The sequence below is a fragment of the Molossus molossus genome, unplaced genomic scaffold (genome assembly GCF_014108415.1).
Source record: "Molossus molossus isolate mMolMol1 unplaced genomic scaffold, mMolMol1.p scaffold_m16_p_7, whole genome shotgun sequence".
NCBI lineage: Eukaryota > Metazoa > Chordata > Mammalia > Chiroptera > Molossidae > Molossus > Molossus molossus.
In genome coordinates, this window is record NW_023425401.1 from 46837013 (window position 1) to 46853477 (window position 16465).

Consider the following 16465-nt stretch of genomic DNA (forward strand, 5'->3'; position numbering starts at 1 on the left):
TAATAAAAAATTCTTTACATATTTCTCTTCCTGTGTTTGTTTTCTTTCAATAACTCAATTAAGACATACTCTAGTATCAGTTTTCAAAAAAAATTTTCTCACTCAGAAACTCAGTCTATATTGGTCTGAGTGTGTGGTGATTGTTTAATCTGCTCTGTTCATCCATATGTAAGAAAAATAGTTACTCGGAAAAAATTAAGACATGTTCAGTGTCACACAGTAGGCCGCTGATTGGGCAAACTTGAGTTCACAGGCACAGCCAAGGTTCTCTGTAGTGACCATGTCACCTGTTCAGGGGGAAATGTAGTTAGGAATCCATCTTGCCACAGATTCACAGTGAATTACCTGATGAGTAATATACTGTTGGAAACGGGAGTCTGATGAAGCCTTCTCAGCATGGTGGGTCAGAAGACAACCGCCCAGATACTTCCACTACTATTTTATAGCAAAACAGCATGGCTACTGCTTAGCAGTACTTCTTTAGATATTTACAAAAGTACAGATTTATGAAAAAGGAATAACATGAGAATGAAATTCTCTACCTTTGATTTCAAAAAATTGGAGATGATTATACTGCCCTGCTACAGGTGTTGTTGGGGAGCACACCATATATGTGAATAAAAATGTGAAGTGGTTGTTTCTTGAATATAGTAGAGACTGACTAGCTAGACATTTGTAGATTCGCTATAATGAATAACCTGACTAACTCCAAAGGAAATAAAAGTATTTCTTTTGTTGGTAATTGTCTTATATAACTGTGCTATTAGAAATGTACACTGTATATCAATATTTTTGTGTTTTAAAAATATTCAAATTTCATTGGATAAGATCATTGTAACATAGATTATCTTTGACTTTGGCATTCTCCATGGGGTCCTTTTTATTCTAAACGTCCTTATGCTAACTTTAAGCACAGTCATTTTCTCCAATGTAAGGCTTTTAATATGTCAAAATGGAAACACTGTCCATTGGTTTTGATATCACAATGTCATTTAATAGTTAATATTTAATGGCATTCAGATATTAAATATATGAAATATTTTTCTTTTTCAGAAAAGAAAACTCATAGCAATGTACCTTGAAAAAAATGATTATCAATCACATTTGTGTGCTAAATTTTGTTTCAATCTGACCAATTTAGAAAATATGAGTGTCTTTCAAATAAAATAATCTCTTTGCTTGTCTCATATATTATTCTTTATCTGAAAGGTGTAATAATAAGAGGGCCATTACTGTCTTTATGAAGTAAATTAGGATTTTTTTTTTTTTTTTTTTTTTTTTAATCCTCACCCGAGGACACTTTTCCATTTTTTGTTCAGGTTGAGTGGGGGGGAGAGAGAGGAACAGAGAGAGAGAGAGAAACATCGATGTGAAAGGAACACATCGAGTGGCTGCCACCCGCACAACCGACCAGGGCCGGGGACAAACTGCAACCGAGGTACACGCCCTTAGCGGGAACCGAACCCGGGTCTCTCCGGACCGCAGGCCGACGCTCCAACCGCTGAGCCAAACCGGCCAGGGCGTAAATTAGGATTTTTTATTTCCTTTTCATTTCATGTGACTCTATTTCTTCACTAGTGTGACAAATGGGGTTTAAAATAAAAACTTGTTCTATTACTATTGAAAAATGTGTTGGCAGTTGCGGCACTGGTAACAGCAAATGCCACAGAGCACCCATCTTCCTCTTGATCTGGTGGCATGGTGATCGTGGAAAACGTTTTAATAAACAGAATAATGGAATTAATGGAACAGTCAGTGTTACAGCAGAGTAGAATTTTACTTTGATTTACTGAAAAGTCAATTACACAATAATAAGCAGCCGATGGATTGTTATTCACAAAACATGGTAGTTAGACATCAAATGATTTTTCTTCTACCAGTCACATTAAGCTAAACAAGATTTCAGGCACAATACAGATTTATAAAACAAAACAAAACACACTCTACAAAATTAATGGTAGCAGATTTAAACAACAGTTTCAAAATGGCAAAAGTGGAGCGCGAGAAGAGACTAAGTATCTTCATAGCACTAAGCTATGGAGATGTTTCAACTGATTTGTTGTTCACAAATTTGACTGAAATAGTGCCTATTATGATTATCAGAAGATTATCATTCACTACTGAACTAGAAGCACAAAATGAACTATAGTTCTTAGTAGTATTTTAATGATATGTTTTATTACAGTTATTGGTAATCCAAGTTTATTACTTTTGCAACATTTGAGTCGAAAACACATGATGTAAGTGTGCCCCCCTGTGGCTATAGATTCCTTTGTAAGAATGTCAGAAAACACCTAAAATGGAAAGAGAATCTTAACTGATTCTATTACCTAGTGAGTACTTCCTCCATCACAGGCAGAATTGTCTTTGCTAATTTTAAAGTTATTCAAAGTTAGAAGAGCCACGATTTCTTAGAGTTCTTACAAATATTTTACTTTTAGTAGTTATACATGTTAATCAACATGTCCACCTCTGATTCTGAAGTGGTGTAACATAGTAAAAGCACATAAATTAACCCCAAACACTTACTTTTCTTCATATATATATTGTTAGATTAAAAGTCAAGTCTAAATGAGTCTCTGAAAGTATTTTAAAATACATTTTATGATTAAATAGAATAATGGATCAAGCAAAACATTTGTAGCAGGGCAAGTCCATGACCTGAAAAAATAATTTGTATGTTTGTATGATGTATATGAAAACAGATGTTTTTTATAGATTTTGTCAATCAACCAGATAATGGATATCTGTAATGTATCTTGTAGATTTCACAGACTTTTAAAGCCCTTTCCCATAAAGTGTTTTGTAGAGTTGCTATAATTTTATTTTGACACAAAGATATTACCTAGTTAATACTCCTTTTCATTTATCTCTCTAGTCACTAGTCACATGATGCAAAGACTTATCTATTGACCTATTCATGCTTCTGATAAATCTCTGCAAGGAGTCCTTGTTAATGACCTCATTAGATATAGGCCTTCACCAGATCCCTGAGATCTTAGAAATGGACAAATCTTAGAAATGCATGAGCCAGGAGTGTTAAAAATCTAAGGTCGTAGGATTCAGGAACAGTCTGAGTCAGGAAGAGAAACCTCAAATAACACAAAAGGAAAGTATCAGTATAATCAAGTTTGAATTTTAAATGACAACAACTAAGACTGCTTCTTTGAGACACTAAAAAAGCAAAAACCCTAACTGTATAGTTAATCACTGAATTTTCCATTGAAACAGGTGTTTTGGTTCTAAGCAAGTTGAACATTGCTGGTCTCAGTGTAAGTTTTTTCCAGCTAAAGCATCGCTTCTCTTATTTTCCATTTTGTTACATTTTTAAAATGAGCCCAAAATGCTGTGCATCAACGCCAACCTCTTTTAATTAAATTTTTTCAAAGTAAAATCAGAAATAGATTCAAATTTAAGGCTGCAATCATTAAAGAATTAATGCAAATCACTATCTTATATTTTCTTTATTAAACATTTCTTTGCTTAATTGTTTAGCATAGTAACTGTTTTTAATTTGGAAGAAGTTTTTAATTTCAATCAGAGAAGTGGAATAAATTTAAGTTGTTTCTGTTTGTTTTAATAATCCAAACTTACTTCTACTTATAGTTTGGTCATTTAACATATCTTTTAAAGTTCTTAGACAACAATATTTCATAAGTAAATATTGACACCTGTCAGTTTTTTGCACAGATTGAGATGAGTTAGTATTTTTAAAAGATAAATCGAACTGTTTTGTACCCCACCTTTGCTTACCTATGTTACCTAAAAGAAGAATCCTAATGGTATTTTTTAAAAAACATTAAAAAAAAAATCTTTCTCCTTTCTGGAAAATTCTTCTCACACTGAATGAAACAAACAGCTGAAAGTAGAGTAGATGGAAAAAGAAGAGACAAAGCACAATGGATGATATGATATTAGTTGTAATCTAATTTTAAAATCTCGTAGCATTGAATATCTCCTAACAAAATGTTGGGTTATTATCATATAGATAATGTATCATAGCCTGAAAATTTTATTGTGAGTGCCTGAACTAAATATATTTTCATGATTTTTTTTTTTTTGTCTTTGGTATCTTAGACTCCTTAATAATTTATATTCAGCAAAGAAATTTTAAAATAGTTATTATTATATTTTTTATTTAACAAATTTATTTGTAACTGCTTTTGTGTTTTTGAAGATAAAGCCAGAGACCTTCTAGTGAAGGTTGCTTACTGAATAGTGATCATCCTTATGTTTTTAGAAAGGAAATGTGTCGCAGAACCATGAAGTAGCGGCTAAACCAGCCTGAGCAACAGATTGGCAAATGGCTTTTTGTTTCCTTCATCTCAACTAGAATGTAAAAACCTAATTAGCTTTCTTTTCAAAGTGTTTAAAACATTTTTCTTTATTGATTTTAGAGAGAAAGGGAGAGGGAGAAAGAGATAGAAACATCAATGAGGGAGAACATCAACTGCCTGCCTCCTGCATGCCCCTCACTGGGGATCAGGCCCACAACCTGGGCATGTGCCCTGACAGGGAATGGAACCGGCGACCTCTTGGTGCATGGGTTGATGCTCAACCACTGAGCCACACCAGCCAGGCGCTCTTCAGAGTATTAAGTCTCATGGATTGACCTATTATGAGGATCTATCTCACCTTCTATAAGTGTTGAGAGTAAACAATATTGATAAATGCTTGGAAAGTATAAGTTGTAAATAGTACACATTAAAAAAAAAACCCTCATCTTTTCTGTTCATAAATAATATGATTTGGGCCCTGGCCAGTGTGGCTCAGTTGGTGGGTGTCACCTGTGCACCAAAAGGTTGCTAGTTCGACTCCCAGTCAGGGCACATGCCTGGCTGCAGGCTTCGCCCCCAGGGGGAGCCCAGCTCATCAATATTATGTTCTCACGTTGAAGACTCTCCCTCTCCCTTTCTCTCTAAAAATCAATAAAAATATTTTAAAAATATGGTTTGGATACTAAGGCAAAAAAGTGCCTTTTAAAAAGGAGACTTTGAGCCGGGCCAGTGTGGCTCAGTGGCTGAGCATCGACCCATGCACCAAGAGGTTGCCAGTTCGATTCCCAGTCAAGGCGCCTGCCCAGGTGGTGGGCCAAATTCCCAATGTGGGTATGCAGGAGGTGGTCAATTGATGTTCTCGCTCATTGACGTTTCTCTCTCTCTCTCCCTCTCCCTTCCTCTCTTTTTAAAAGCAATAAATAAATAAATAAATAAATAAAAAGGAGGCTTTGACCATTAGCATATCATGTAATATTTAGAATGGACCATACAGTACTATGGAGAAGCTCAGTGTTCTATTCTAAAACATATCTCCTAATTACTCTCTCTTTCTTTCTATTTACTAGTGCTAAGACATTGAATTATTTTTCTCTTTTGCTGTTTAGAATTGACCCCAAACCATAAATTCTAATAATGTCCCTTGCTGTTCTGGAATAAAACGTGGGAAATGAGTGCTCCATTGAAAACTCTTGTTCTGCCTGAACAGCCTTACACTGTGTGCTTGACCACACATGGTCCCTTCTTTTCAACCAGCTGGGTGCAAAGAGATAGATTTTTGAAATCCTCAATTCTAGTGGTAAATCAAACATTAATAATATTTTCTAAGGAAAGAAGAAACAGATAAAATTGCATACATTAATTTTGCATCAACAAGTGAACATTTCATTTGCAGCTGGCTGAACAGAAATAATGGACCAGTAAAACATCACATCTTTAAATAGACTCTATGTTATGGGCATAGTTACAGTATCAACAAAAATGAATGCTTCTCAAAATCTGGCCAATAGAAATAATATGGGTTATCTTGCATTTTTCATCGTTCTATGATTGAAAATAGGCCTCAATGCAGAAAGTATTCCCAAGCAAATTTAATGACAATGATTAGTACTGATGCAGAATTACCAATATGTATCAGTTTTCAGACCTGAGGACATCAAAGACACTCTATCCTCAATGTCCCAGAGAAATCAAAATGGATCTAGATACAGATGACAATAAATTAAAATGTTGAGTGAAAACCTTTTGCTTTATAATGCTACTTACATTTCTAAATAAGCTAGTATCTATTAAAACAACACATCACACAGCACCTTTTCTTTTATATCTCAAAAAACATACATTAACAAGAATGGAAGGAAAAAAGATTAATTAGAAAAGCCCACAATCTTTCAGATTCTCTTTGATTATTATATCTGTAACTGCATCAAACACGAACTTGACATTTTGGGTATCTGTAGCACAGGTCATGTGAGAATAAATTTCCTTATCTTCTTTTCTTAAATTCAGGTCTAGAAACTGATTTTTGATGTAGTTCCCTGCATCTTCAAATGTATTTGGCCCTTGTTAAAAAGAAATTAAAGAAACATTAATTGTATTAAAATGATGTTATAAGCAATATCAGTAAGTTTTAAGATTTTACTTTGTGTACTTCTATTTGATATACTCTGTATTAAAAAAATCAATATTCACAGTGGTCAGTTATCCGGGATTTATGCAACACCTAGTTTGTGCTGGGAACTATACTTACCCACTGAGGGCTTCAAGGGGCTCAAGTTTAACCTCTACATCAATACAGTAGAAGTAGTAACATAGTTACACAACCAAGTATTTGAGTGAGTACATATGAAGCCAATACATATGTCAAAGGCTATGTGTGTGTATGGCATGTGGGTGTATGCATTTGTTTTAATATGAAGTAAATAAAGGAAAGAATAGATATTATAAAGTAAAATACAGAATTGAGCTGGACCTTGAGGACTAGCTAGAAGAGAACAGAAAAACTGTATGAGTAAACACCAAAAGTGAAAGAGTGACTGGCCAATACCATTGGACTCAAGGGTAAGGTTGAGACGTTAATGTGTGTTTTGGAGAATCTGGTTCAATGAAAATGACAGATTTTTATAGAAGGATTGTAGGAAGGCAAGTTGAATAGATGGTATAGGCTGGATTATGGACTATGTTACTAACTAAAAAAAGCAGCTAAAGTGAGAAATGTAAGACTGTAGAGAACTATTCTTGACTGATGTTTCAGTAAAGTTAAATGAAGAGCCAGTGAAGGTTGTGCTTGAGAAAGTTTAGACTAGTAACAGGAGACCCAATGGATCAATTGGAAAAGGCAAAAATAAAATAGGAAGGCTAGCAAGCACAGGGCACCTACAAATGACCTGCTGGTGGCTTTATAACAGAATATGTGGAGTGGGGACCTAACACAGGATAGAGCCATAGCATAAAGATTTTCTAAGGAGGTAAATTTTTTGTTCCCCACTTTATTGTTGCCAGGAGAAAAGTGCCAAGAGGGACAACCTCTGAAACAATGTAACTAGCTAAAATCCAAATACTGACAACACTAAGTGCTGGCAAAGATGTGGAGCCACAGAGACTTTAATTTATTGCTGGTGGGAATGCCAAAATGGTACAGTCACTTTGGAAGGCAGTTTGGCAATCTCTTACAAAGTTAAACATAGTGCTTGGCCAGTGTGGCTCAATGGTTGAGCACCGACCCATGCACCAAGAGGTTGCCGGTTTAATTCCCGGTCAGGGCACATGCCCAGGTTATGGCCCAATCTTCAGTTGGGGGCATGCAGGAGGTGGCCAATCAATGTTCTCTCTCATTGATGTTTCTACCCCTCCCTCTAAAACCAATAAAGAAAAAGAAAAACAAAATAAAACAATGTTAAACATAGTCTTATCATATAATTCAGAAATTGTACTCCTAGGCATGTACACAAAAACTTATGTGCACACAAAACCCTGCATGTGGGTGTTTATAGTAGCTTTATCCATAATTGCCCCAAACTAGAAGCAACCAAGATGTCCTTAGATGAAATAATAAAGAAACTGGTTTGTCAATGGAATGAAATATTATTTCACAATAAAAAGAAATGGGCTATCAACCCAAGTAAACATATGGAGGATATTTAAACGCATATTGCATTTACAACTGAAAAGTGAATGAAGTTAGAAAATGCCACATACTGTATAATTCTAACTATATGACATTCTTGAAAGGGCAAAACTATAGAAACAGAGAAAAGATCAGTGGTTGCCAGGAGTTGGACGGGAGGAGCAAAGTGTGAATGGGTGGAGCATAGGGATTTATAGGGCTATGAAAGGCATGCATTTGGCAGAATCCATAGACCTGTACAACACAAAGACTTTTGCTAATGCAAACTACTGACTTTAGTTAATAATGTATCAATATCTGTTCATCAACTATCTAATGTACTTCAGCAATGTAAGATGTTAATAATAGGGGTAACTGTGGGAGCTGACCATAGAGAAGGAGTATATGAGAACTCTGTCCTAAACTAGAAACCGCTCTAAGAAGGAAACTCTAGTAGTTAAAACATTATTATAAATCTATATTTAATTTGTAATATTCAATACAGAATCATGATATTTAATCACACGATAAATGTGTGAACATACAATTAATATTCATAAATACAGAAGAAATATACAAGCACTAATTATAGACTAGCACATATAGCTATTTTGACAGGATGCCATACTCCTAATAACATCTGGGATACCCATGTATCAAATGGTGAAATCACTTGTATTTGTGTTTAAATCATAATTATTTCCATCTTACCCAATTTCACTGACAACAGAGCGTATAACTACAAAGAAAAAAAGGTTCCAAAGGGAAAATAACCCTCTATTGAATCTGACATGCATTCATAATCCTTAATAGAATCAGTACTAAACCTCCAGGATCTAGGAAAATTGGAAAAAGAGAAGGTGCCACTATTCTCAAATTCATTCATACTATCCTTCAGGAAACTTAATTCAGACTTTGAAGAACCACTAAGATCTAATACAGCATTACAAGGTTTCATTAGGAAAGATATAAAAAATTCCCAATTTGAAATAAAATTTACATTCTTATTACAATGTTTAAGGTAAATAATTTGCAACATCATTTGATACGTTATATGGAGTAGCAACTCCAGTCTACTTTTAGAGCTTTGCTTTAATGCAGACAGTGTAGAAATGTTTCCTCTTTCCAGTTTGGATCATGTACATGACTCAATGTTTTTCACAAGCCTCAACCTTATAAATATTACATGTCAAGATTCAGATAAGAAAAAATACACACACACACACACACACACACAGAAAGAGAGAGAGAGAGAGAGAATTTACTATTCTGTAATTAAATGAATATAATCTTACCAGTGTACTCTGGAAAACAGATACTAAGATGAACTTTGGTTACTTTTTCTTGAAAGAGATCTTTTTTGTTGAGAAACAGGACAATGGAGGTGGTTGCAAAGTACTTGTGATTACAGATACTGTTGAACAGGTGAAGGCTTTCATGCATTCTGTTCTGTGTTGTTTAAAAAATAAGAATGTGTAGAATTATTATTTGAAAAATATTAATGTTGGGCATTATAAATATAAGGATTTAGAAATAACATTTTTGGAAGGCCTTCATTGAGTTGGAAAATGAGGTAGTAATAGTGGAACCCCCAAATGTTTGTTTTTCACCCTGGCCTTACACTGCCTGTAGACTTACCACTTCTTCGTCTTCCACTAGGACCGTGTCATAGGCACTAAGTGCTGCACAGAATATAATGCATGTAACTCCTTCGAAGCAGTGAATCCATTTCTTTCTCTCAGATCTCTGTCCACCTACATCGAACATTCTTTTAAAAAAATAAAAATAATACAATTAATAACTTATAGATATCCTCCAAAATTCTCATTAAGATTAACATTTAGAGTTTTAAATGGATACTTTTATATCTTTAAAAGGCATTCCTCTGATTTTTATTCATTAGAAAATAAGTCATATTTGGCCAATTTGCAGCTCAAGGACTAAAATGAAATTACATCATTTTATTTTTAATTTACGCAAACTATAGTAAAATAACTCACACACTGATTTTGAGCACGAGGAAATTTAAGTAGTTTAGAGTTTTAGTAAGAAATTGATTAGCCTTAGGGGATTCTGATAAAAGTTTATATATAGCTGACATTAACATAATTCACAAAAAAGATGGGAAGCTATCATAGTTCTCATACTATGATTCTTGGCTTTCTTGGCTCTTCTTATATTCATTCATCATTCATTCAAGAGATTATTGGATTTGATCATGGATTGGAAGAATTAATATTGTTAAAATGGCCATGCTACAGATTCAATATCATCCTTATCCAAATTCCAGTGGTATTTTTCAAAGAAATAGAGCAAACAATCCTAAAATGTGTATGGAACCACAAAAGACTTTACTAGGCAAAGCTAGAGGAAGAAGAACACAGCTGGAGGCATCGTGCTCCCTGATGTCAAACCACACTATAAATCTATATTAATTAAAACAGTATAATATTGACACACAGACACACAGAGTGAAACAGAATAGAGAGCCCAGAAATAAATCCACAAACTATACATTGTGCTAGATCCACTGACCCCAAAATGAAAAGATATTGTCACTATCTTCAAAGGGCCCTCTCTGTCATAGTGAGATAAACAAATGTGTTATTATAATGTTATTTAATAAATATTCCACTATACAAGGTAGAATGTGAGCCTAGAGGAAGATTTAAGTTAGCCTGAAGGGTTATGAAACCTACTCAGAGAACGTGTTTATAAACTTGGCCCTCCCTTTGTTTTTGTATTTTGATAAAAGACACCATTATAAACATAGCAATACAATATAGAAACTAATTTTTTTAATTGTTTTTCTTTATTGATTTAGAGAGAGAGATAGGGAGAGGGAGAGAGAGACAAAAACATTAATGAGAGAGAACATTGACTGGCTGCCTCCTGCATGCTCCCTACTGGGGATCAGGCCCACAACCTGGGCATGTGCCCTGACCGGGAATCAAACCAGTGACCTCTTGGTGCATGGGTCACTGCTCAACCACTGAGCCACACCAGCCGGGCCAGAAACTGAAATTTTAATACCTCTCTTTCCCTTAACATCCACAGATAACATATCCAAAATGCAGTTTCTAATTCTACCACTGCCTTCCAACTCCTGTCCTCTTGTATACACCAACAGTTCTGACCAGGGCCACTGCAATAGTTCTACTTTCCATTGGCTTCCTTCCCCCTTAGAATCAAATACAAACTGGTTTGAAGACCACTAAGGCTCTGGCTGGTTTGATTTGTGCTTAACTATCCACTTTCCTCTTTTTAACACTATCCAATCACAAGACTATTCTTTCAGTTCCTTTAATATAAACCTAAATTTTCTATTTCAGGAGTTTTGCAATTATCTCTTTTCCATGTGACATGATTCTGTTTTTCCTTCTATGACACTTCTTTCTCAGCAGGTTTCAGTGTTAATATCTCTTCCACAAAGAAGGGTCTCTCCATTCCTCATTTACTTTCTGCCATATCACTCTCTTTATTGACTTTATAGTAATTGTCACAATCAAGCATTAACTGGTTTGGTTATTTATGTGTTTTACATATTTAATCTCTATTATCTCCCTAATAGAACAGTGGCTTCATGAGTGCAGGGACCTTATTTATGTCAGTGATGCCTATATCCCCAGTGCCAGGCACTGTGCCTGATACACAATAGACATGCAATAAATATTTGCTAAATAAATGAGTATATTTCATGTTAATGTCATGGAGGGGGTATTTTTATGTAAAGTCCATGTGTAAGTCAGGGAATGAGAGAGCATGGTGTGTTTGGGGTAAACAAGTAATTTATATTTGGGAAACATGAAGATTAAGGTAAAACCACTGAGATATATGACCTGATAATTATTCATTTATTCAGCAAGTATTTATTAATTATACCAGGCATTACAGATTCAATTTCAAGAAGCTTGTAATCTGGTGGTAGTGGTAATGGTGTGTGTGTGTTTGTGAATAGACTTAGGATATTCATGTACAATAGAGAGTGTAGGAGGTGGATTGAAATGGAGTGATTAGAAATGCAGAAGATACTTGTGAAAAAAAAAGAGAAATTAAGTTTGAGGGGTTGAGCTAAGTGGATGCCTGGGGAGAAGTGTCGTAGGTAGAGGCAGCAGAAGAAACTGCAAGAACAAAGGATTTAAACAGGCTAAAATAAGTCTAAGGTATTAGGCCAGAAATATGTTTACTGGGTATTTTACATTACATGAGAAAATTTGACTTTATATTGCAGCCAATGGGGAACTATGAGAGATTTTTGCATTAGGAATAATATTTATTGTTTTTGTTATGTTAGGTCACTTTGACCTGAGACTGGAAGACAGCTTTGAGGAAGAAACTAGAGGCAAATAAATAAATTATGGCGCTTTTTAATAGTTTAATAACAAGATAGTACCAATAAGCATCTAAACTATACAGAGGTTTCAAAGGTACTCACTATACCTGGAATAATACTAGCTGTCTTATTGAAGACTCTTCTACTTCACAATTCACATATGAACCAAATAGAGAACAGGTACATAAAACTAAAATTCCTCAAATATATATAGTGTGTACATATATGGATAGTTTGATAGCTATGCACTGATGTAAAACCACTCCATTCAATAGTAGATTCAAAGAGAAGATACTCATGATATTCAAGATAATACTTAAGAGTTCAATAGTTACGTGGTTTAGAAATTTAAATCAATAAAGACTATTATATGTGCTGCTAATTACCAAATCCTGTGTAGTTTCGTACTTGCAGTATACATGGATGAAAAGAACAGAATTTTCACTTTAAGGTTTTAAAAACCAGTCAACATTCTTATGGAATCAAAGATAATACATATGTATTCAGACCTTTAAATTTTTAGTCAAATGTTTTGTTAACCCACTGAAGTTATTTTATTTAGCCTTTTTTTAAGTTTTGAAATTTAAAAATGTATTTATTACTTTATTGAAATTACCTGCATTGAAATAATCTATAAGTTATGGGAAAAATAAAAATAGTTTAGATCATAACTTTTATTTCCGCCATAAATCCCCACATCACCAATTGTAATGTTTTAATCTTAGCATAACACAACTACTAGGAGTTTACTATGTGCCAGGCAAAAGCATTCTGCAACAATTAACTCATTTAAACTTTACCATAAACTTATAAGGTAGGTACAGTTATTATTCCTATTTTTCATGTGAGCCCTTTAAGAAACCAGCCCAAGGCTTATTAATTCAACTAACAGTTGTTGAAGCTGCTTTGTACCAGGCACCATGATACATAATGTGGGAATGGTAGTTATGCTGGGAAAGTTGTTAGACTTTGTTGTGAATCTCATTACTTTGACCAGAGATCCCCGAGTAGGACATATTGTCTGTAATTAACTCTCAAATCCTCCTCAAGTGAATTGCAATGATCTTTGCTGTGAGTCTATCTTTCCTCGGGTCAGACGGTAGTTCTGTGGGGTGTCAAACAGGTCACTGGGCACATTCTCCCTTTTTCAGATGTTTATTCCATTTTACTAATGGAGATAGTGAAGACAGTCTGGATTCTAGGAGTTTCACATATTCTCCTTTTCATCATACATAAATATATGATGGGTCATTTGATGGCAAAGCAATATGATACCGTGATTGGACAAAAATGCATTAACTTGTGGATTCACTTGGTGAGGATGGAGTGTACATCACTAGATTTAAACTTACAGTGGGCTTTGTCAAAGAAAATCACCCCTTGTATTCCCACCCACTGGATTTTAACATATAAGAAGCAGCATAATTCTTGTTTCCATTTTAGCTCAAATCCTCTCCTCAGGATTTGCTTCCATGGTGGTTTTCCTGTAATGGAGAACTAACTAATGATGGAATCAGGACAAAGTTGCTGGATGAGTGGGATATTTGTACTGCGAGCCCAGCGTTCAGATTCCACAGTGAGAATGATGGTGCCATAGGAGCCAAATTCCACAACATCCTGATTATGTTTCCCTACCAAACAGGGCTTGGGTTAGTACTGTTAGTGAGAGCCTCTTTTTCTCTGCTGTTGTGGACAACTATCCTACCTGTATTCATTCCGATCGATACTTTCTTCAGTCACATTTATATTTTCAATCAGATATATTTAAATCTTGTAAATCTGAAAATATTCTTAATGTCACTTTGGATAACTGCTCAGATTCCCTTGTGATAACCAAATATTTTACTTCAGAGAAGATAAACTTGTTTCTCTCATGTTTATATTTATTTATTTAATTTTAATTTAAAAACATTTACAGAGAGTTCCTAGTAATGAAAACATTATAGAATTGGAATGCTCATTACCAAAACAAACCAAGAGCTAGAATTTGTTTTTTATATTGATTCTTTTCAATATTATGTTAGCTCTAAGAAAAGTTACATTATGCATTTCTGTTGTTGTAGCAATTTATGTTTCATACATCACTTTTCACTTTGGTGTTTCCTCCAAATTTTAATCTGAGTCTTATTTTAGAGATGTAAAGCATAACATCCTATTGATACAATTTGGAGATTCCCAAAGTAGAGCATTTACTTATTATATATTTCACTGAAGAAGTGTGTGTGTGTGTGTGTGCACACGCGCACGTGTGTGTGTGTGTGTGTGTGTGTGTGTATTTCATCATGACTATTCTGTGAAAAACAAAAATAAATACCAAAAAAGAATATACACACTTGCTGATGGACATTTGGTTTGGGCAAATGTATATGGACAATTAATGAGGTGAATGGACATGTGATACAGCTTGAATACCCTTGATTCCCTAAATAGTTAAGGTAACCAGAGTGCAGAATAATATTGATTAGAATGTGCAGTTCTCATTTTGGGTAAAGGTTTTTGGTCTTGTATTTGGTAATACATATTTCCTTATTAAGGAAGTTAGGATTTTTTTTTTTCTGTTTTTAAGTTTTTAAATGCCTGAAATGTATGATGCAGCTAAAAATTGACCAGCCAGGCTTTTAAGTGACAGGCGAACATTGATAATTTGTTAAGTTGCCCATAGAAGTAATGTAGGGCAAGTCATCCACGTTTTATGGCTTTATATTAAACAGTTGACTTTGTTATCTATTATAAACAGTTGGGAGACTTTTGAGTTTTATGGGTGTATGATAAACAATTGTCTAAATATTTACCACACAAAATTATTCATACTTCATATCAAAATAGATTATTAATAATCTGCCCTTTATAGTGCTTACAAAATCATTATATAACCTAGGATAGCTAAAAATCAATAACGCTACTGCAGCTAATTTATTTGTTAGCATCTGATTCTCTTGGAAAAATTACAATTATTGACATTTATATATTTGACCACAGAAAAATAAGATCTAATCTGACCAGAAATTTATTTTAAACTAGTCTGTTGAGTGAGATTTACTCAAGATAGGTGGTTATATCACAATTGGTACAACCTCTTAAGATGACCATATATGACAGGGCCACAGGTAAGATCTGTGTCAACACTTCAGGGCCAGAGCAAAATAGCTTGCCTTTCTCTTGTGCTCAGTTCTAAAAATCAGGGTAAATACTTGCAGATGTAAAGTATATGCACAGAGATCATTCTAAATTCCTTAATTGTTTGTGGTCAAAAACAGAATCAAGGCCTAGCCGGTTTGGCTCAGCGGTTGGAGCATCGGCCTGCGGACCAGAGAGTCCTGGGTTCAGTTCCTGCTGGGCCCTAGCGGCTAGGGGCACGTACCAAAAAAAAACCCCAAAAAACAAAAACAGAATCAAAAGATCTTTCAACCATGAGAGAGCCAGGGTCTCTAAACTCCCATAATTATTAATACCATTATATACTTTTTGCTAAGTCTGTGTGTGCTTAGAACTTAAAATGCTCATTATGTAATCCTCTAATTATTAAATAATATAATTTATAAGTTAATTAAAATACATTCTATCACTAGAATAAATTACACATTAAGTTATATAGCTTATTATTTTGATAATATTAACCATAAACATATGTAAATCAAATAGATAGTGTACATGAGTTACCTTTTTACAAGACCTAATAAAGAATAACAAAGCTGAGTCAAGATACAACTGGTGGGTAAACATCAGAATCACTCCTGAGCTGAGGTGACTCTACTCCCACAGAAATTCAGAAAAATTAAATTTGTGTTATGTCAGATCCATTCAAACATTGAAAATAATTATGCTAAATTTACAAAATCTAAAGCTCTATGTTGTAATATTTGCTGACCTTTTTCACTGGCTCCCTCCCATATAGTTTTATATTCTTTCAGTTCTATTTTTTCATTATGGAAAGTGACTTCTTTATAATTGTTTAATAAATTCTGGTAAAACTGTACATTTTTTTTGTCCTAAGGAATTATTTCACAAGAAAAGGTCTCACATTTGCATTGCATTTCCATTTACACAGCACTTTGACATCTGTAAAGATAATTAATTTGATCAATTTGACAGTGGCGTTCTGGTTTGATAAGTACTCTAAGGTAATTTCCACTAAATTAGGTTATACATGAAGATGATACAGTACATTGGCAGAGATGATTTTTCATATTGAAGTTCCTGTTAAAAATTCTAGAGTTCTCTGATTTAATATGTAAATTAAGTATTTAGTTT

The 16465-nt window shown here is 34.3% G+C and overlaps 1 protein-coding gene across 1 annotated transcript in view; it reads right to left on the minus strand.

The window, feature by feature from the left end:
* Window positions 1-6111: 6111 nt before the first annotated feature.
* Window positions 6112-16465, minus strand: part of GNAT3 (G protein subunit alpha transducin 3) — a 52756-nt gene continuing 42402 nt past the window's right edge. The window contains exons 6-8 of the mRNA XM_036246813.1: window positions 9520-9649; window positions 9177-9330; window positions 6112-6337 (exon numbers count right to left, since the gene is read on the minus strand). Coding sequence (XP_036102706.1) covers window positions 6147-6337; window positions 9177-9330; window positions 9520-9649 — 475 coding nt within the window. The 3' untranslated portion in view covers window positions 6112-6146. The remainder of the gene's footprint in view (window positions 6338-9176; window positions 9331-9519; window positions 9650-16465) is intronic.